Raw genomic sequence first — 22681 nt, 5'->3', positions numbered from 1 at the left:
GAAGTATATAATGATCTCCTGGTTCTGCTCATTTCACTTAGCATCAGTTCATATAAGTCTTTCCAAGCCTCTCTGTATTTATTCTGCTGATTATTTCTTACAGAACAATAATATTCCCTAACAATCATATACTACAATTTACCCAACCATTCTCCAATTGATAGGCATCCATTCATTTTCCACAAACATTTTGGTACATCCAGATCCCTTTCCCTTCTTTAGTATCTCTTTGGGATGTAAGCCCAGTAGTAGTACTGCTGGATCAAGGGGTATGCAGTTTGATAACTTTTTGGGCATAATTCCGGATTGCTCTCCAGAATGGCTGGATGTATTCACAATTCCACCAACAACGTATTAGTGTCCCTGTTTCCTCACATCCCCTCTAACATTCCGCTTGTCTTTCCCTGTCATTCTAGCCAATCTGACAGTTATATAGTAGTATCTCAAGAGTTGTCTTTATTTGCATTTCTCTGATTAATAATGACTTGGAGCATCTTTTCATATGGTTAGATATAGTTTCAATTTCTTTGTCTCAAAATTGTTCATAGCCTTTGACCATTTATCAATTGGAGAATGGCTTGATTTCTTATAAATTATAGAGTCAATTCTCTAGATCTTTTGGAAATGAGGCCTATATTAGAACCTTTGACTGTAAAAATGTTTTCCCAGTTTATTGCTTCCCTTCTAATCTTGTCTGCATTAGTTTTGTTTGTACAAAAACTTTTCCACTTGATATAATCAAAATTTTCTATTTTGTAATCAATAATGATTTCTAGTTCTTCTTTGGTCATAAATTCCAGGTCTGAGAGATAAACTATCCTATGCTTTTCCAATTTATTTATAATCTTATTCTTTATGCTTAGGTCATGAATCCATTTTGATCTTATCTTTGTGTACGGTGTTAGGTGTGGATCAATGCCTAGTTTCTGCCATATTAATTTCCAATTTTCCCAGCAAATTTTGTCAAATAGTGAGCTCTTATCCCCAAAACTGGGGTCTTTGGGTTTGTCAAACACTAGATTATTAAAGTTATTGGCTGTTTTGTCCTTTGAACCTAACCTATTCCATTGAACAACTAGTCTATTTCTTAGGCAATACTAAATGGTTTTGGTAACCCGCTGCTTTATAATATAATTTTAGATCTGGTACAGCTAGGCTACCTTCGTTTGTTTTTTTTTCACTAATTCCCTTGAAATTCTTGACCTTTTGTTTTTCCATATGAACTTAACACAATCCATTTTAGGTTCTGAGGAGCCTACATGAAAATATTCAGCAGGTTAATGTATATATAAGACTGGATTGTAAGAGAAAAATTAGGGCCAAACTGATTTGGAAGTCTTTTATAAAATTTCTAATGAAAACTTTCAGGAAGGAGCCAAAGAGATCCTGAGAGGTAGGGGAAATATTAAGTAAGTCTCAGGATTAACAGATAGGAGAATATCAGCATAGTATGCATCTATGCAAGGACTACAGAGCTCCCCCCAAAAAAACAGGATGGTCAGATATTTAACATATTAAAAATTGCAAAGAAATCTTTGAGAATAAAGATTGAAAGTAGTACCAGGAAATCACAGAGGACAACAGAAAAAGCAACAAAAAGAATTATGTTATAAGAGATTAAAGAAGTTAAAGACTCTAAGCCTTTTAAAGAAATTTGGCAGATTTTAGTTCAAATGAGCATGAGCAAGATCCCTCTCTACAAAATGATAGTAATACTGACTCTCACATATTCATATTAGATTTATTTTAGTATGTAAATACCTAAAGCAAGTCACCTTGGGACAAAGGAGGATTTCAAATTCAAGTTTCATTTTTTTTTTTTTACATACTGGCTGTGCAAACCATGAGCAAGGAGCTTAACTTTTCAATGCTCTAGGCCACAAGTATCAACTGGAAGCCTTGAAAAACTCCCAAAAACACCTGGAAGATTATGTTTATAGTAGTATTTGAACTCAAATCTTCATTCTCTAAGCTCAGTTTTCTGTTCACCAGGTTACCCACCTTTACCTTCTAGTGAGATGGAAAGTACATTTTTACTCACAAGGAGCACAGCTAATCAGCATCTGAAGTGGAATTGGAATGTTAGACCTTCTATTCCCTATATTTGAAATCTAACTACTACACGGAGATATGTTGCAATTTTACTTAAGAGACACACGCACAAGTTAACAGTACTGAATTAGAGACCCATCTTCTCTGCAAGTGTGGATTTTTAATGTTCTATTATTCCTCTTACACTTTACCTTTCAAAAATGCTTTGAGCCTAAATTCTGAATTTCCTCTTTTTTGCCAAAATCCTACCCTTCTACTTTTTTTTTTTTTGGAGGGGGGGACTTTCTCCCAGCTCCTGCCAAAAGTAGATCCTGCTCACCTAATCCTCTCAACCCTGGGTAGCATCCAACACCTCTTTCTATGCCCAAATTGCAGAGTAACAATGAAGAAATTCTTAAATTCATTTAGACTAGGTACACTATGGATTTATATTTACTTAATATCAAATGTGCTTTCATATTTCACAAGAACCCTTTTAATTGTTCCTTATTAACCCATATCAATCTTCTTCTCATTTTAAATTCCTAATTGTACCTTCCAGAGATGACCTAGATAGGCAGGCACCTGTTTTAATGAACTCAGGCAATCGCAAAATGGACTCTTAACTACCCTCCTCTAAACCTTTCAATGTCCTCACCATTCTTTCTCTCCAGTCTCTAGATAAAGTCCTTCTTGTCAAGTCTAATCCTTCAAATCTAGTCTCTAGGAGAAATTTTAGGAGTTATGTCATCTCCTCTCTCCTATAAACAAAATCTGATCCATTATTCATCCCCTTTCACTCATGCAATCTCAAATCATTCTTCTTTAAAGTCTTTCATCAGACTACAAACAGATTCAGGTCTCCCACATCATTTACCTCCCCCCCACCCCAACCTCTCCACTCCAGCAGAAACTAAACAAAAAGTTTCCATTGATCCAACTCATCCCTACCCAGTTACTACCTTCTCTTTCCCATTACTAAATTTTTAAGGGAAAAAAATAAAATCAATGTTCATTGCCTTTCCCTTCCCTTCAGAATTCTGAATTCCCAATAAATCCCTTCAATGATAAATTACTAAATTATATTGTAATGTTATTAAAATTTGATTATGAGATAAAGTAGATGAGTTTTATTGCATTTTTAAAGGCATTTATACAACAAAAAGCAATAAATCCAGAATAAAAAAAGAAGCATACAAAACAACATTACAAAGAAAGAAAAACACCTTAGAAAGATTTGAGATTTCTGATCAGTGAAATGACCAATTATGTCTCCAAAGAACATAGTTGACAAATTATGTGCAATACACCCCCTAGCAGAGAGATGAAATATTCAAAGTGCAGAAAGAGACATACATTATCTGGCCATTACCACTGTGTGAATTTATTTTACTTGATTATATTCATTTGTTACAATTTTTCTTTTTTTCCCCCCTTAGTTTTTAAATGGGTGAAGGGAATGAGAGAAATGGTATAATAATAATGATGTCAAAGTAAGAACTACTGAAACATTTCTTTAAATGCACAGAAAGGAAAGTATAGAATTTCAATAGAAAGCACAGAAGCCCAGGACCATTTTTAAAATGAGAAATTATTATATACTTTTTTTGAACAAAGCAAAAGGTAGAAATTCATAGTTTCAAATACAAATCTCCTTTTGTGGTCTATTATGTATATGGAAATGCTCTTTTGTTGGTGTTTATGTTCAAAGTGTTTTGTTTTTAATCTTAAAAATTGGCTAAAGAAATTGGCATTATTTAATTTGGAGAAGAGAAGTCACCCAAGAGGAAATGATGGCTTCCTTCAAATATTTGAAAAACAGAGAATAGAGAAAAGAAAAGAGAGGATCTCAGGAAAAACTTCCTAAATGATCAGGGTCACCTAAAGGTAAGTATGTTTCCTTCTGAGATAATAGGTTTCCCTTCTTTATGACAAGATGGGACAACCACTAGTTAGGGATGTTATGGAGGGACTTCTTTTTAGAGTAAAAACTAAAACAGGAAAAGTTCCTTTCAAATCTGAAATTCTGAAAAGCTCTTCCCAGAGAGCTAAGTCTCACATCTCTGATTGTTAGTTCTCTTCCCCTACATGGATATTCTTCCAACACTTCAAATTCAAATATGCATTCCATTTCTATCCAAAAATCTATCTCTTCAAGCTTTGTTGATACCATAATCCAAGTCACCAAAAATCAGAACAATTATTTTTGATTCTCCATATCTATTCAGTTGCCAAATTCTGCAAACAATATCATCAGCCTTTATATCCATCTACTCTTTTCCATTCCAACTATTCAAGTCCTCATTATGAAATCCTAAGTTTTCCTAATGAAATTACAGAAGGAATCAAAGACAAGCAGGGTAGCTTTGAATTGACTACATATTAACCAACTTTACATAATGGAGATTCACATTGCACATGGGGGAAAAAATACATACAATCTCTCAAAAAGTTAAAACAAATGATTTCCTAATTGGTCTTATATAATCAATCACTTCCTCTAAGTCTTTCTTCACTTCCATAGGAAATGCATTACTCTGATTACTCTTCTACTGAGAAACCTCTACAGCTCTCTAATAACTAGTAAAGAGAGAATAAACTGCTGATGGTGACATGCAAGATGGTAGCAGGGTCAACAGAAGTTTGTTTCATTGTTTTTCATAATGTGTGATTTTTTAAGTTCGGAATCCCTTTTTATTATATATAAGGATATAGTTTTGCTGCGTGAATTTTTGTAGATACTACTCTTCCATAATCTGAGGAATATAAATAAATCAACATAGCATACCACAAAAATAGATATATAGATACACACACACACATATATATTTATGTTATATTAAACAGACTTCCATGAATTGATTGATTTTGGAGATATTTAGTATTTTAAAAAAATACTAAATTTTATTAATATTCTTATCTGAAAAAGGGGAAGGGGAGAGAGGAAAGGAGGAATAAAATTTGGAACTCAAAATTTATTTTAAAATTTTTTAACATTTAATACAAGGAAAAAAATATGTATTTTTAAAATATTGTTATATGGGATGGCTCTGAGGAATAGAAGAGATACTGGAAAAAATACTGGTTGACAGAAAAAACAAAAGATCAATAAAAATTTATTTTAAAAAGGTAAAAGCCTTGTAATGAAACTTATTCCTCGCTCCCTATGGAATGTGAGTTTATATTTCACATATGAAATCTCAATAACAAAAGTCTTCAACATCCCCTTTTCAGGCTTTTGAGTCTTTAACTTGCCAATCTTATGTTAATTATCCCTCAATTTTTGCTTTTATTCCTAAAATTCACTAAGAAGATATCCCTATCATACATAACCTTATAAAGTATCCATTTGGATCCAAAGAGCAGCCCCATGGTGCTTGACATCCCATTAGCTATAACCCAAAGCTCATTAGGAAACAACCCAATCTCATATTCTCCACCATCTCAACCAAATATTCAACTCAGGGATTTCAAAGAACAGATTGGGAAACGGAAGTAACCAATAACATTTTACTCTCCACTATCTTAGAAACACTTCTACTCTCATCTCAGCCCTGAGGAGGGAACATCCCAAATACATAAGAAAAGGCATCCTGCACAAAAAGTAAAAGTTTGTTAGCCATATTTAGCTATATGTTCCATCCAATTTAAATAAAAATTTGGAAGGTCCTTACCCACCTATTCCCATTTCCCTCTGGCGCTCATTTGTGCCATCAAATGAAGAAACTGAAATGGGTAAGAGAAAATAAGCCAGTTTCCTTCTCATTTTTAACTTCTACCAAAAGAAGTCCTTATTCCAAATGAGTAATATTTAAAGCCTCCATATATACTATCTCTAATCTATCTTTCCAACTTCAATTCATATCATTCCTCTTCAAATACTGTTTCAAAAGTGAATTTCTTATCCTGTGCTCTTCTGTCTCCTGGTCCTTTACTTACTATTACAGTTCTGCCATATTTTCAGAATAGATCTCTCCCCCACAATATGTAATTGCTCCTTTTTAAGTTCTAAGGTAGGTGCCATCAACTCTACAAAACTTTCTCTGACCTTCAATCCATTACCACCCTCAAGGTTAAAAGTGATCTCTCTTCAGAAATTTCTCATAGAACTTTATATGGGCCTCTCCTTTAACTCACTTATCTATACACATGCTTTCCCCATTCTACCTCAGTCTATAAGCTTCTTGAAAACCAGGTGTGTATGTTTTATTTATCTTTATACTACTAATGCACAGGACAACTCAACACTGAACCTGAAAGATAAAGCTGGAAATCACAAAGATCATATGGAAGGTAGACTAAAGATTCATCCTCATTTACTTTAAAAGTGAATTCTTAAAAATCAATACTTGGAAAACTAAAACATGAAAAGCTCCTTAATCCTTAGAGGAATACAAATGATTAAGGAAAAAAATTAACATTTTGAATATTACTAACATTTGTAAATATTAATATTAAGATTTTTGTTATGTGTCAAACACTGTAGTGGGTAGAATAGGGTAGAAAGTCCCTACCCTCAAAGTGCTTAGATTTTAATATGAAATATAATACATATAGGAGTTTTGGTCTAGAAAGCCCTCAGGCTCTTTCCAGGAGCAATAGCATATTTGATTACTGTTTCCAAAACTAGATGTGGGAAAGAGGAAAAGGTAAGGTACTGGTCAAGCAGTTGAGAACATAAGATTTCCAGAGGAGCCCTGGTTTCCTAAAAGGTCGGAATGGAAAATGCGGTTTAACTGTAGAACATCAGATGATTGAGTACACACTCATCAAAGTAGCTCAGCCCCAGGTAGAGAGCCCAAATTGAGCTGACTAAATGTATATGGCAAAGGCACAATTTACCGTCACTTTTACAGAATCTTCAATCTTTCTCTCTCTACTGACCTCTGATGAGGGACAACCTAACTACCTTCTTGAAATTCTCCTGCCTTCCTTTAACAACTCTGCAAAATATGATTCTATTTCTCCACTTCTTACAGAGCTGAAACCTAATTCCTTCCTAACATTTTTAAAGTAGCAAAAATTCAAAAACAGAATTCAAAAGCATAAAAAACTTGTATGAATTGATGCAGTGACAAGCAAAAAAAAATTTGCAAAATGATACTGTAAATGGAAAGAAAACTAGATCAACATAAGGAACCTAGAAACTCTACACAAAAAGGATGGGAAAAAGCAACATCCTCTTTTGAAGAAGCAAACTCACTATGAGATAAAAATTCAATTATACTATAAGACAATTTATGCACTGGTTTGTTTTCCTAAAGAGCTTCTGATTCCTATTCTCCTCTCTCCTCCTCCCCTAGGTATTTTAGGCCTCTAACTGTTATTTGTATATACTCCTTTATTTACATATTGTCATCCCAATTAAAATGTCAGCTTTCTCTTCCTTATTCTAGTAAATACTATCTATCTATCTATATATATATATATTTGAGAACAAACGTATGTAATGAAGAAAAATAATAAATTCTCCAGGAGTACCAAAAGAGTAAAAAGGAAGAATGCCCATCATCACTAATACTGTTCAAGAAGAATAACAGAATTGCTAGCTATAAGAAAAAACAAACTGAAGTTATTTAAGCACAGGCAATTAAGATAAAAGCTCTCACTTTAAAAATGAGATGATTTACTTAGAAAGCCTACAGGGGACAGCTAGGTGGTTCAGTAGATAGAGCACCAGCCTACAGTCAGGAGGACCTGAGTTCACATCTGGTCTCAGACATTTAACTCCTCCTAGCTGTGTGACTCTGGACAAATCACTTAATCCCAATTGCCTCAGCAATGACAAAAAAACAAAACAAAACAAAACAAAACCAAAAAAAAAAAAAAAAAGCCCTACAGCCAACTAAAAACTAATTGAAATAGGACATAAAAAAAAAAAATCTACATCATAAGCTTTCTGTATATTTACCAACAGCTACAACAACAACCAAAAAAAAAAAAAGGAAAAAGATAGAAAAGGAAATTCCTTTCAAAGTAACTACAAAAATTTTAAAATACTGGAGAGGTTATCATAGGAAGATTCAACCATGATTCCAACTCTAAAACACCCTTTGAAGAAATAAAAGACAAGCCTAAATTGCTGCTGAAACATGAACTACTTGTAGCTAAGTCAAGCTAATAAATTTTTTTTAAATAGCAATGTCATCTAAATTAATTTACTTATTCAATGCTATGCCAATCAAACTGCCAAATGAATATTTTATAGAGCTAAAAATAATAAAAGCAATTCACTTGGAAGGGAAAAAAAGGTAAAGAATTTCAAGGGTAATAATGCAAAAAAAGAGGGGAAGGGAAGCAATGGGGGTCTATCAGTATCAGAACTCAAATTGTATTACATAGCAGCAATTGTGAAAAACAATTTGGTATTGTTTTTGAACAAAGGAATGGGGATGGAGGTGAATCTCTAAAACAAATTAGTACATAATATAGAGAGAAGCAAAGAATTTTTGCTAGACCCAAACATACCAGCTATTGAAAGAACTTATATTTGACAAAAACTGAAGGGAAAACTAAAAAGCAGTCTGGAATAAATTAGGGTTAGATATCTTATATCAAGATATGCTCCAAACAGGCACCTTAGATAAAAATGATATCATAAGCAAATTAAAGGCACAAGGAAGCCAATCCTTGTTATTTATAAAGTATAAGAGTTTATGACTAAACCAGAGATAGAAGATTCTGACAAGATGGACAATTCTGACTATGTAAAACTTTAAAGTTTCTGAATAAACAAATTTAGTATAATAAAGATTAGAAGATGACTAGGTTAACTGAGGGGAGGGGAATCTTTGTAATAAATTTTTCTGAAAAAGGCCTCACACTCCAAAGTCCATAATGGAATTGATTCAAATTTTAAAACTAAATGCCATTCCTCAGGAGATAAAGGCTCAAAAGAAATGAACAAGTAGTTTTCAAAGAAAAAAAAAAAAAAAGCTATCAACCATATGAAAAACTACATCAAATTACCTCAAAAAAATGCAAATTAAATTCAGAGGAGTTGGGAACAGTCTACTTCAGATTCATGGAGAAGGGAGGAATTTATGGGCAAAAAAACTAGAGAACATTGAGAAATGCAAAATGGATATTTCTGATTACATTAAATTAAAGTTTTTACGCAAACAAAACCAGTGCAACCAAAATTAGAAGAAAAGCAGCAAGTTGGGAAAAAAAAATTTGCAGCCACTATTTCCAATAAAGGCTTCATTTCTAAAATACATAAAGAATTGACTCAAATTTATAAGAATACAAGCCATTTCCCAATAGATAAATAATCAAAGGATATGAATGGACAATTTTCTGATCAAGAAATTAAAGCCATTTCTAATCATGAAAAAAATGCTATAAATCATTCTAGCTTAGAGAAACAAAAATTAAGACAACTCTGAGGTACCATTACACACCGTTCAGATTGGCCAAGGTGATAAGAAAGATAATGATAAATGTTGGAGGAGGGTGGGAAAATGGGAACACTAATGCACCATTGGTGGAGTAGTGAAATGATCCAACCATTCTGATGAACAAGGTATACCGTTTGATCCAGTAGTGAATCTTCTGGTTCTGTAGCCCAAAGAGATCACAAAAGAGGGGAAAGGACCTACTTGTGCAAAAATATTTGTAGCAGTCCTTTTTTGTAGTAGCCATCAGTTGGGGGATGGCTGAATAATTGAATATTATTGTTCTCTTAAGAAATAATGAGCAGACACCCAGCGAAAGAACTCTGGGAGATGACTAAGAACCATTACATAGAATTCCCAATCCCTATATTTTTGCCTGCCTGTATTTTGGATTTCCTTCACAGGCTAATTGTACAATATTTCAGAATCAGATTCTTTTTGTACAGCAAAATAATGTTTTGGTCATGTATACTTATTGTGTATCTAATTTATACTTTAATATATTTAACATCTACTGGTCATCCTGCCATCTAGGGGAGGGGATGGGGGGAAGGAGGGGAAAAATTGGAACAAAAGATTTGGCAATTGTCAATGTTGTAAAATTACCCATACATATAACTTGTAAATAAAAAGCTATTTAAAAATTAAAAGAAAAAGAAATAATGAGCAGCAAAAAGTTATCAAACTGTGCATACCCCTTGATCCAGTAGTAACACTGTGCTTATATCCCAAAAAGATACCAAAAAAGGGAAAGGGACGCATATGTGCAAGAATGTTTGTGGCAGCACTCTTTGTAGTGGCCAGAAACTGGAAACTGATTGGATGCCCATCAATTGGAGAATGGCTGAATAAATTGTGGTATATGAATATTATGGAATATTATTGTTCTGTAAGAAATGACCAACAGGCTCATTTCAGAAAGGCCTGGAGAGACTTACATGAACTGATGCTGAATGAAATGAGCAAGACCAGAAGATCATTATTTACTTCAACAACAATACTATATGATGATCAATTCTGACGGACTTGGCCATCTTCAACAATGAGATGATGAACCAAATTAGTTCCAATAGAGCAGTAATGAACTGAACCAGCTACACCTAGCAAAAAAACTCTGAGAGATGACTATGAAGCACTACATAGAATTCCCAATCGCTCTATTTTTATCTGCCTGCATTTTTGATTTCCTTCACAGGCTAGCTGTATACTATTTCAAAGTCTGACTCTTTTTTGGACATGTATACACATATTGTATTTAACTTATACTTTAACAAATTTAACATGTATTGGTCAACCTGCCATCTGGGGGAAGGAGGGAAAAAGGTGGAACAAAAGAATTTGCAACAGTCAATGCTGAAAAATTACCTATGCATATATTTGTAAATAAAAAGCTATAAAAAGAAAAATATATATAATGAACAGCAAAAAGTTATCAAACTGTGCATACCCTTTGATCCAACAGTGTTACTACTGGGCTTATATCCCAAAGAGATACTAAAGAAGGGAATGGGACCTGTATGTGCAAAAATGTTTGTGGCAGCCCTCTTTGTAGTGGCCAGAAACTGGAAACTGAGTGAATGCCCATCAACTGGAGAATGGCTGAATAAACTGTGGTATATGAATATTATGGAATATTAATTATTGTTCTGTAAGAAATGACCAGTAGAATGATTTCAGAAAGGCCAGGAGGGACTTACATGAACTGATGCTGAGTCAAATGAGCAGGACCACGAGATCATTATATATTTCAACAAGACGACTATATGATGAGCAATTCTAATGGACAAGGCCCTCTTCAACAATGAGATGAACCCCATCAGTTCCAATAGAGCAGTAAGGATTTGAACCAGCTACACCCAGTGAAAGAACTCTAGGAAATGAGTATGAACCACTACATAGCATTCCCAATTCCTCTATTTTTGTCCACCTGCATTTTTGATTTGCCTTACAGGTTAATTGTATACTGTTTCAAAGTCCAATTCTTTTTGTACAGCAAAATAACTACAGACATGTATACATATATTGTATTTAACTTACCTTTAACATATTTAACAGGTATTGGTCAACCTGATATCTGGGGGAGAGGGTGGGGGGAAGGAGGGGGAAAAACTGGAACAAAAGGTTTTGCAATTGTCAATGCTGAAAAATTACCCCCGCATATATCTTGTAAATAAAAAGCTTTAAAAAAAAAAAAAAAAAAGGAAAAGAAATGATGAGCAGAATGATTTCAGAAAAGACCTAATACTAGGGGAAGTGAGCAGAACCAAGAAAACATTATACAAAAACAATAATTACGTGATGATCAATTATGATGGACTTGATTCTTCTCAACATAGTGATTCAAAGCAATTCCAATAGACTTTTTTTCATATTCAGAGAGAGAACTATGGAGACTGAATGCAAAGTATTTTTATCTTTATTGTTTGGTAGCTTTTTTTTTTCTCATGGTTTTTTCCCCTTATGATCTGACATTTCTTGCACAACATGATAAACATGGAAATATTTATAAGAATTGCACATGTTTAACCTATATTATATTGCTTGCAGTCTCGGGAAGAGGAGAAAAATTTGGAAAACCAAGTTTTGCAAAGATGAATGTTGAAAATTATCTTTACATGTATGTGGAAAAATAAAATACTATTAAAAAAACTTTTTTTTATAATAAAGCAACTCAGAAGTTCCACCCCACACCTATCAGACTGGCAAAGATGATAAAAGAGAATAAAGACAAATGTTATGGAATGGTAAATAAAAAAAAAAGAGGTATCCTAGAACACTAAAATGGAAATGTGAATGGGTCCAGCCATTGAGGAAAAACAGTTTGAATTATGACTAGAAAGTTTATGAGCAATGCAGATTATATGAGCCAGTGATAAATCACTACTGAACCTACACCCCAGAAAAAACAAAGAAAAAAAGACTTATCCATAGAAAAACATTTATAACAACTCTTTAAATCATAACTAAAAATTGTGAAACTCAGGGGATAACTTTTTGAGGAATAATTAAGCTGTGGCATATAAACATGATAGCATATTACTGGACCCCATGAGGAATTTTTTAAAAACAGTTTCAGAAGAAATCACTAAAACCTGTGAACTAATTCAAAGCGAAGGAGAACTGAGAAGTCGATGATAACTAGGAGCTCAATTATAAGACTTTGAAAGACTTAAGAACTCTGATCAATAAAATGATAAACCACAAGTTCAATTAAGAGTGAAGACAAAATATGCTACTCATCTCTTGTCAAAAGGTTAATGGACTTAAAATGCAGTAAAAACAGGTACATTTTCAGATATGGCCAATTTGGCAATTTATTTTGTCAGACTGAAAGCTTTCCTTTTTAAAATGTGTTCAACATGAAGGTTTGAGGGATGGTAATGAGAAGGACGGATTAACTTTTTTAAAATTAAAGTCACACGAAGCAAAACATTCATTAAAAATTTTCAAAAAGAATGTAAGCTCCTTCAAAAACTCTTTGAAGACAGGGACTTTTCGTCTCTGTCTTTCCCATGCTTAGCACAGTAGCTAACACAATAAATAATTAATACCTTTTCCAGTCACATTGTCAACACATAAACCCTAAACTCCCCTGCTACCATCTTTTTGCTTCTGCTCTTTTGCTCACAAGTTTCCCTAAACCAAGAAGCTTATTTAAAGCCCTTCAAATCCTACATAAAGGCCATGTCTTTCATAAAACCGTTTCTCGTTCACTTCACCAGGAGCTAAGATACCAGGGTAGGAAGTTGTTTAGAAAGTTTTACACACACACACACACACACACACACACACACACACACACACACACTCTACAACCAGTCCTAGAAAAGATTTCTGATTAAATCCTATTGGAGAAAGCCAAGATTTAAAAAAAAAGAAAAAAAAAAGGAAGGAGTCATTTTTTCCAGCCCAAGTTGGCATAAGGAGACAAAAAAGTCTATTAACTTCATGAGATCTGGCCAGAAAAGGACCCATGCAACATTTCAGCACACAGAGAGGTTGTACACCAGGGTAAGACAAAAGTTCCAGATCCCCACCAAGGCATCTCTATTACCCACAAGTTGCAGGAACCAATACCAACTGTCACCCACAACCAAGTCCCAAATCACATATTCAAGACATAATGATGAAGTACAGCATTTCATAATAGGGTATATTATCCACCATGGGAAGCAAACAGAAAGTGGGTGACTCACACCCTACAAAAACAGAGTATGGAAGTTACAACTTGTAGTCTACTCTGAAGTCTTTAGAGTAATAACAAAGAAAGAAATCTCAGACCAAATAAGTCTGCGATTCTAGTGCTCTGAATAGGCAGCACTTCCCAGCAGGCTGATAGGAACTAAGCCAAACCAATTCCACTGTTAGTCAGAACCAAACCAAGGTTGGGAACTTGCAGAGCTCAGGAGGACAAGAACTAGACTTTGTCAAACTAGACCAAACCATTTTGGGAACACTGAAAACTTCCAAGTTTCAGCCTAAAGTCTCCCTGAGATCCTAGAATAAATACAAGCAGTACTCCCCCATCCCCCGAAACAGCAACAAGATCATCCCACTCCTTCCCCCAAGAAGCATCACACACTAACAGATCTTAATATGGAGAAGTAGGCTGAAAGAATGAGCTCCTCCCCAAACCCAAAAAAGAATTCCACTATAACACGCTATTGTGGTAATAGGGACTCATGAAACAGAAACTCTAAAAAAATACAGACACAACATTTCCAAGTAAAATATACTTTGGGCATGAATTGAACTTGAATCTCTGAAAAAAATAAAGTAAAAAATGTTAAGTGTTTGTATAAATTAAATGAGAGGTAAAGAAAAAAACTAAAAAAGAATTAAACCAAGATTTACAAAGGAAAATAACAGCATGGCACATGAGGTACAAAACTTTGCCCAAACAACAAAAACAAACCCTAAAATAAGGATAAATAGTTTTACATGTATGTCAAGAAATTTTATAAACTATTTGAGAATCAACAGCTTGTCTCCTTTATCAATATAAAAGACATGACTGTAAGGCAATCAACAAATGATTAAGTCACCATAAGCCCATAGTTCATCCATTCCAAAAAGTGAGTTTTTGCAAAATCTTATTAAAAAATAATTTTTTAATCTAGAAATTTTCTTTAAAATGTTTAAAACTCTGTTGAATGGTTATGGATCTTATCTTGTTCAGTAGTTTCACAAATTATTCTAGTCTTGATGCAATTCCAATGTCATATTCAAACAGGAAAGTGAAGAGGATCTCAACATCTGTAGAAAACTCTTAATTCTTCACTGGATTTCCAGTGGGCAACTACATAGCATAGTGAATAGAGCAGAAGACATGAAGTCAGGAAAACTCAAGTTCAAATCCTAGTTCTGACACTGTGAGACCTTGGATAGTCCCTTAATCTTTGTCTGCCTCCTTTCTTATCTGTAAAATGAGGATGACAGTAATAACACCTACCTCCTCTTTTTTTAAGGATTAAATGAGACATTATTTGTAAAGGACAATGGAAATCAAAGTGATAGATGAAAAAGTTATTATTTATTGTTAATAATATTTCTCCATAGATTATTTCTTTTTTATCTTTAGTAAGCCTGTCTTTTTATATTTATGATTAGAAAGTTAAACAACATGGCCTTTACTCTTTTATTAATTTTGATGTATGTATGGGAGAAACTTTAAGAGAGACTTTAAGGTGCATCTCCCTCAACAACAAAAAAAAGCATTTATATTATAAGTCAACCAACTAAAAGACACACAAGATAAAAAAACAAATATATAAAGAATGCTTATTATCCATACATCACTAACTCATGGAGGTCATCCATCGATAGTGTACACACACACCCCTATGAACAGATGAGTTGGTTCCAAAATTAGATAGGATGATTACAGACCTTTGGATATTCCAAGTTTCTTTAGCAACCCCAAACTTTCCTCTGCAACAGAGGTGTATCTTTTCAACACCAATATTCTACTAATACTATTTCATAGCAGTTACAAGTTATGAGACACCACAGTCTTCAAAAAATGAGTGTCACAGGGAAGTGAAGAGGTAGATATAAGCAAATTTCAATCCTTACCAAATTAAGATCTATAAGATCTAGTGGTGGATCAGTGAAATAGATTAGGAATAGAATAGATCAATTATCTAATATGTGATAAACCCAAAAGACTAGATTCTGGGATATGAACACACCATTTAAAAAATACTGCCAGGAAATGTGACAACAACATGGCAGAAACTCTCATAAACAAGATAAGGTCAAAATGGGCTCTTGATTCAGACATAAAGGGTGATACCATAAGCAAATTAGGAAAGCAAAGAATAGTTTACCTGCCAGCTCTAAGAAGAGAAAAATTCATGATCAAGATAGAAAACATTACAAAATGTAAAAGAGATAATTTTGATTATATTAAATTTTAAATTTTATGCACAAAATGAACCCAAGATTAGATGGAAAGCAGAAAGCTGGGAAAATCCTTTACAAGAAGTAAATCTGAAGTCTCATTTATCAATAAAGAACTAAGTCAAATTTAAAAATATAAGCCATTCCCCAACTGATAGTCAAAAGAATATGAACAAAGACTTTTCAGATGAAGGAATCAAAACTATCTATAGTCATATGAAGAAATGCTCTAAATCATCTTTGATTAGAGAAATGTAAATTAAAACTCTGCAGGACTATCTCACTTCCATCAGATTGGCTAATATGACAGAAAAAGAAAATAAATTTGGAGGGGATATAGGAAAAAATGGTAAGAGTTGTGAACTGATCCAATCATTTTAGAGGATGATTTGGAACTATGCCCAAAGGCAGTCAAACCATACCCTTTCATCCAACAATACCACTCCTACATCTGTATCCAGAGATCCAAAAGAAAAAGGATCTACACTTGCAAAAATATTTATAGCTGCTGTTTTTGTAGTGTCAAAAAATTGGAAACTGAAGAATGTCCAACAACTGGGGAATGGTTGAACATGCTTTGGTATTGGAATGTAATGCGGTATCATTACACTTTAAAAAATGATGAGCAAGATGCTTTTAGAAAAACCTGAAAAGACTTACATGAATTGATGCAAAGTGAAATGAGCAGAACCAGTACATTATACAATGACCAATTTTGAATGACAATTCCAAAAGACTCATCTTGAAGAAAACAGCTATCCAAACACAAAGAACTGACATAATTTGAATGCAAATTGAAGCATACTATTTTCATTTTATTTTCTTTGAAGTTCTTTCCTTTTGGTCTATTTCTGCTTTCACAACATGACTAATATGGAAATGTTTTACATGATTGTACATAAATAATATCAAATTGCTTCATTTTAGGAAGGCAGAAAGGAGAGGGAGAAAAATTAGGAACTCAAAATTTTTTTTAAATGAAGTTTAAAATTATCTTTACATATCATAGGAACAAATAAAATACTATTAAAAGTTTCTAAAAAATGTATCACCCATACCTATATAGTGATTTTTCAGCCAACAAAATAATTTAATTATTATTAAAGATATCCACTCTACCAGCCTCACTTATTCCTTGATGCAAGATAAGATGATGTATGGGGAATCTAAAGTATAGATAGATACTCTTTCTCTCACCCACCTCTTCTCTCTCTCTCACCTATTCCTGTTCTTCTCCTTTTCTTTTCCTATTAGATGAAGTAAATAAAAAGTCAGGCCTGAAAACAGGAAGACATGAGTTCAAATGTGGCCTCAGAAACACACTGTGATTGCAGTCTTAACCTGTCTGCTTCTTAATCTTTGTCTCCTTCAGTTCTTCATCTGTAAAACAGGCATCCTAATAGCACCTACCTCCTTAAGTTGTTAAGACTCAAATGAAATAATAATTGTAAAGTGTTTATCATAGTGCCTGGCACAGAGTAATAAGCATTTTATGAATGTTAGCTCTTATCATAGTTTTCCTTTATCCATTATCAGTTTTCCAAATAGTTTCTATTGACATTATGTAGTCCTTCCATCAAAAGAATTTTATAACCCTTTTTGCTGTGTCACCAGTTCCTGCAACATAAGCCCTTTAAAATTAACCTTCCAAAAAAAATCATCAAAATGTTAAGTTTTCCTCTTAACAATCTAATTCCTATATTTTTTTACTCTGAGTCATATTTATCTCTCTTCCCCTTCACAGAATATAGAGATATATACAGAGCTCATATGCAGAATATATGAGAGCAATATATTTCTAGATAATTAGTAAACCTGTTCTTAATGACCAAATATTATCCAGATACAAAACTATGAACTGCTTTTATTGGAAGTCTAGAAAAGAGAATATTTTTCTTTTTTTTCTCCCAACTTCTTCATGAAAAACTAAGAACAAAGAAAGATCATATTGTACAAGGTAATACACAAATTTAAAAAATGAAATCTCCTAAATGTTTCCACAAATATTACCAGAGAACTGCCTTTATTATATTCCATCACAAAAAAATACTAGAGTATAAAAAGCACAGTCAAGTAAAGTGATTTTATGTCAAATGTGACAACATAGGAACATATTGGATATTTCAACATAATTAATGTAAGTAACATGTCAACAGATTTAGTAAAAAGATTAAAATCTAAACTGAAATTCTGTTCTTTTCTCGTTTAAAAAGTCCCAAAGTCAACATATTTACTAGCTTCCCTATTATACACATCTCAAATGTGACCAGAAAAATTCAACTTTGCATCCATTTCTGGGTTTTTAAATGTACAGAAATTGCTAATGAATGCCAGTTTTAACTTTATTGCTTCTAGGTGTTCAAAGAAAGTCAATAAATAGTTGGGTTGCTCAACATTTCCAAGTTTCTCGTTTTTTCAATCCATTTAAAACCATATTTCATTTCTTCAGTCCAAATTAATTCTGTAAGAATTTAAACATAAACTTGACAACACACAAACTTGAGAAGAACTGCATTATATGAAACTGTAGCATCTATAATAGGTTAATGTTTTAAATGAACACAGCCCTTACCACTCTCGCTGCTCTTTCCTGAGACTCACATTTCCTGCAAAACCAAGGTCCAGTGGGTACTTGAACAATGCCATAGCAAGCTGTTAGAATAAAAATAAAAAACTTTTAATATATGTAAAAAAAATCTCAAAAATCACAGAAAGTCAAAACTCTTTCAAAGCCTATTCTCTACTTTACCTATTAAATAGAAGAGAATTATAGAACAGAAATAGGAGGTGATTTGAAATATTCTGGTTAGCCAGAAAAACAAAGCATTATATTTTTATTTAAAGTTTTAAACAAAGCATTGCTTTTTAAATCAGTACCAAAACATGTTACTCATATTAAATAGCTCTTTGCAGCAAAGGAAAGAAAAGTATGTCAAAATTAACACAATTCATGAAATTTGGGAAATAAAAATTCCTAACTTCTCATTTTGGCATAAACTCAGTCACAGCAAGCATTCCTCATTACATTTTAATTAAATGAAAAGTTTTTCAAAACACCTTTTTAGATTGAGTGAACAAGATTTAAAAAAAATGAAATGTCATACTAAAAAATATCATTTAATCTTAACTTTAAATATGTAAATGGAAATACATACCCTAATGCTCTTACCCTCTTGAAAATATACAACGCTGTGAATCACTACCACTCAATTTCTATTTGTAAATGCATATATATACATATATATATATATACGTATGTAAACTAGTTAAAAGCTAGAACCATAACCTGACTTGAAATTTCAACTACATGATTTTAATGAAGTTACTAATAAATGTGATAAATCTCAAATTCAAAGCTAATATGCAATATCAGAAGATTATAAACAACAATACAAAGTACACAGCATGTGTGCAATCAACTCGAAGCCTTCACCTCTGTCCACAGATTACTGCTTGAGTAAGGCAAATTATATTACATAATTCAAAATATAACGTTTTCAAAGAAATATGTTCCATAGTGGCTAGTAAATAAGAAGACTTCTACCAATGTCAAATCTCTAAGCATTAAGAACAATGAGTCAAAACATAATGTTACCAGCTAAAAGCCTATTAAACATTTTAGTTTAGAAAGGCATTTTTAACTAGTATTTCATACTCCTGCATCATGACTTCATGGTAAAAATAGAATCACATATTACAACAACGTACTTCTAAGCAAGTTTTTAAAAACTGTCAGAGGCCTAAAAATTTTCAGCATTCCAGTTAACTGTTTATGCAATACTTGAACATCTCTTCATTGTTGAAAGATACTGAGCTAAGTCATCCGAGAGGGGAAAAAAGTGATTACAAAACACGTTAAACACCACTATTTTAAACACCTGTATACACAGGCTATATTTAAATAAATGGAAAACATTTATCAAAAGTAAATAAAAACGTATTAAAAGTCAAATTTCAATTGTTCTTTCCTTGTCTAATGAGAAGATTCATCTTGAAACCCTATCACCAAATTCTCCCAAGTTACAGTCTAGAAGAGGACTTAGGGGATGGGGAGGAAGACAAGAATAAAATTTCCATATAAATATTCAAGATGGGAAGATAACTATGTGATATATTTACAACGTGTATGTCACACTTTCCCATAATTGTCCATGGAAACCTTAACTCCACATCAAAAAACAGTCCTTTTCTACCTCTTTAAAGGAAGAAGGCGCCCGGGTCATTCAAAATAAAAAACGTACGGTTCTTTTAAATACAGTCTCCGGGTCATTCAAAATAAAAAACGTACGGTTCTTTTAAATACAGTCTCCTCCAGCAAAAGAGCTGCGTGGATCTTGGGAAATCCAAGTCCGGCCGGGGGCCGCGGATGGGCCACCGTGTCTCTTCAGCCCATGAAATGCCACAGACATCCCCGGGCTCACTGACAGGCCTCTCCCGCCCCCGCCCCCACGTGTCCTCGGCCGGAGGAGCCCACAACTCACCCAGACTGCAGACCCCCAAACCACCGTCCTAAGCCGGCCGCGTCCTGAGTCAGTGACAACATGCTCATTTTGCGCGGCCGCCAGTCCGCGCTCCGACTGGGAAGGGCAGCAACTAGCCCGCAGCAGCCCGGCGCCCACGCGGCGGCGGCGAAGGGCCTTCCCCGGACGCGGGAGCAGCCGCAGCAGCAGCAGCAGCAGCAGCAGCCCGCCTGAGCAGCGAAGGGGCCCTGCAGCCCCTCCAGCCGCCGCAGGCTCCGCCGCAGCCTCCTTCCCTAGTAACCTTCAGGCTCCTGGCAACCCCCGCCTCCCAACAGCACTCCCGTCCCCACGGCCCGGGAAGTCTGCGAAGCCGCTGCCAGCCAGCCAGCCAGAGGCAAAGGGGCGGGAAGACGCACCCCCCGCATCCCCCCCCCCGCGCAGGAACCGAGAGGAGGGGCGCCCCCGGCCCCCGCCCCTCGCCCCAGCGCGGCCGCACAGCCGGCCGCCCGCCCCTCCCGGGCCGCTCCGGGGCCGCGGCGGGGAGCCCGCAGCCCGAGGGGCTCCCCGCCCCATGACGACGCGGCCACCCGCACAGCTCCCCTCCGCCCCCCAGCCGGGGCACCCGGACCGGGGGTGCCCGGGGCGGGGCGGGGTGGCGGTTGGGGGAGGCCCGGCGGGCGGGCGGTTGGCTGGGTGTTTACCTTGATGCACGGCGACGCTGCAGCCGTGCCCGTCGCAGTAAACCAGCGGGTTCTCGGCCCAGCCTCTCTCGTCTGAGCAAACGCAGCAGCCTCCAATCATCTCCTTCATACTATGGGAGACCTCGTCCTCCAGTGACACGGGCCGGTCGCTAGAGACCATCTGCGGGGGAGGGGAGAAAGACCATTGAGGGGGGAGGGAGCTCGCGAGGACCCCCTCCTCCCCTCGAGCCTCACCGCCGCCTTCTCCCTCCCCCTTACCCCCCCCCCCCCCGCCGCACTCCACCCCCAGCCCGAGCCCGCCCGCCCGTTCGTTGTTCGCTCACTCGGGCTTTGCTGCTCAGTCACTCACGTTCTGCACTGGAGTCAGGAGCCATGTCCGTGCTGACTCCCTACCCCCCTCCCCCCTCCCCACCCCCTCCTCTTTCTCCTCCTCTGCTCCTTCTCTCCCCTCCCCACTCCACCCGGGATGCTAACACAGGAACCTGGAGAGGACACACATAGCAACTAGGCCTCCGCACAGGCGCACTGGGGGGCTCCCGCGGGGCAGCGGGGAGCCTGGGAGGGGAGAGAGGGAGCTCGCTTCCTCCTTAGCGTCATCCAGCGTGCGCGCCCGCCTCAGCCCCCAGGAGGAAGGGGAAAGGGGGAGGGGTTGAGAGAAAAAGCAGGACGTGCGCGCCGCCGGCACGACGGCGCGGCTTCCTTTTTCCCTTCCCTCCCATGGTTCTTCCCCTCCCCCATTCCCATCCCTGAGGGTGAAGCGGGGGGATGGGAGCGAGACCAGACCACAGAGAGCCTCGGCTGGAGCGCGGGGTGGGGACGCGCCGCCGTGCACGCGCACGCGCACGCGCACGAAGGGGGCGTCGGGTCAGCCTCTTTCCTCGGCCTGCAAGCTTGCCAATGAGGCCGTGGCGCGAGACGTGAGGGTAGTGACTGATGTTCAGTGAATTGCGGACGAAAACGACATCCGCGGCCTCCTCTTACTCTGTATACCTGAACGAATCCTCCCCGAGCTCTTGCTCACTCCAAAGCCCTGGCGTATAGGCTTCCTAAGAATGGAGGGTGGGGTAATGAAGCAAGGGTCCTTGCTTCTGCTAACTTAAAAGTTCTGGTGCGCCCCTTGTAGCCGCCTAATTCCCATTATGGAAACTGCTCAAAGTTAGTAGACTTTGGAAGGAAGGAAGATGTACCAAATCCAGTGGGCTGCAGTGACAAATGAATGTTAATACATCTTCATCTCGAAGGCCAAAACCTATGTGTTCTTGTTACAGATGGAAGGACTGATGAGAACCTAAACGAGCCCTTTGCTCATGAACATAACTCTAGCTCCTTAATCCCAAGAGATACTTGTGTGTATTTCAGACTAAGAACTTCACCTATACGTTTTCTTCAAACCTACCCTGGAAATTTGTATTATTTAGGTTGATGGAAGGGAGCTGTCTTTTTATACCCACATGAACAAAAATGAATTGGACCTAGGTTGTTTAATTAGCATAACCGGACACAGGCTGTGAAATTCACTCCACATGAGCAAAGCAGTTGATTCGAAATAAGATCATTGTCATGAAGACAGTAATTTTAACAGTTTTTTTCTACATCAGTTAACCAATGACAATTTCTATTGAAATTAGAATGTATCAGTAGATAATGTTTAAAATACCAGGCATGGTTATAAAGCAAGTTAGCATTTTTG

At 36.3% G+C, this 22681-nt stretch overlaps 1 protein-coding gene across 4 annotated transcripts in view; it reads right to left on the bottom strand.

Moving 5' to 3' along the window:
• The window catches only part of MLLT10 (MLLT10 histone lysine methyltransferase DOT1L cofactor), a 218202-nt gene extending 196569 nt beyond the window's left edge, over nt 1-21633 (bottom strand). For 2 of the 4 annotated variants that reach the window (XM_052001709.1, XM_052001711.1), the window contains exons 1-3: nt 21315-21633; nt 20992-21151; nt 18403-18482 (exon numbers count right to left, since the gene is read on the bottom strand). In XM_052001709.1, coding sequence (XP_051857669.1) covers nt 18403-18482; nt 20992-21151 — 240 coding nt within the window. In that variant the 5' untranslated portion in view covers nt 21315-21633. The remainder of the gene's footprint in view (nt 1-18402; nt 18483-20991; nt 21152-21314) is intronic. The other 2 variants (XM_052001708.1, XM_052001712.1) reach the window with 1 other exon arrangement.
• Between the last annotated feature and the right edge of the window lie 1048 nt (nt 21634-22681).

Source organism: Antechinus flavipes, chromosome 5, assembly GCF_016432865.1.
Source record: "Antechinus flavipes isolate AdamAnt ecotype Samford, QLD, Australia chromosome 5, AdamAnt_v2, whole genome shotgun sequence".
NCBI lineage: Eukaryota > Metazoa > Chordata > Mammalia > Dasyuromorphia > Dasyuridae > Antechinus > Antechinus flavipes.
This window is presented reverse-complemented; position numbering and strand designations above follow the sequence as displayed.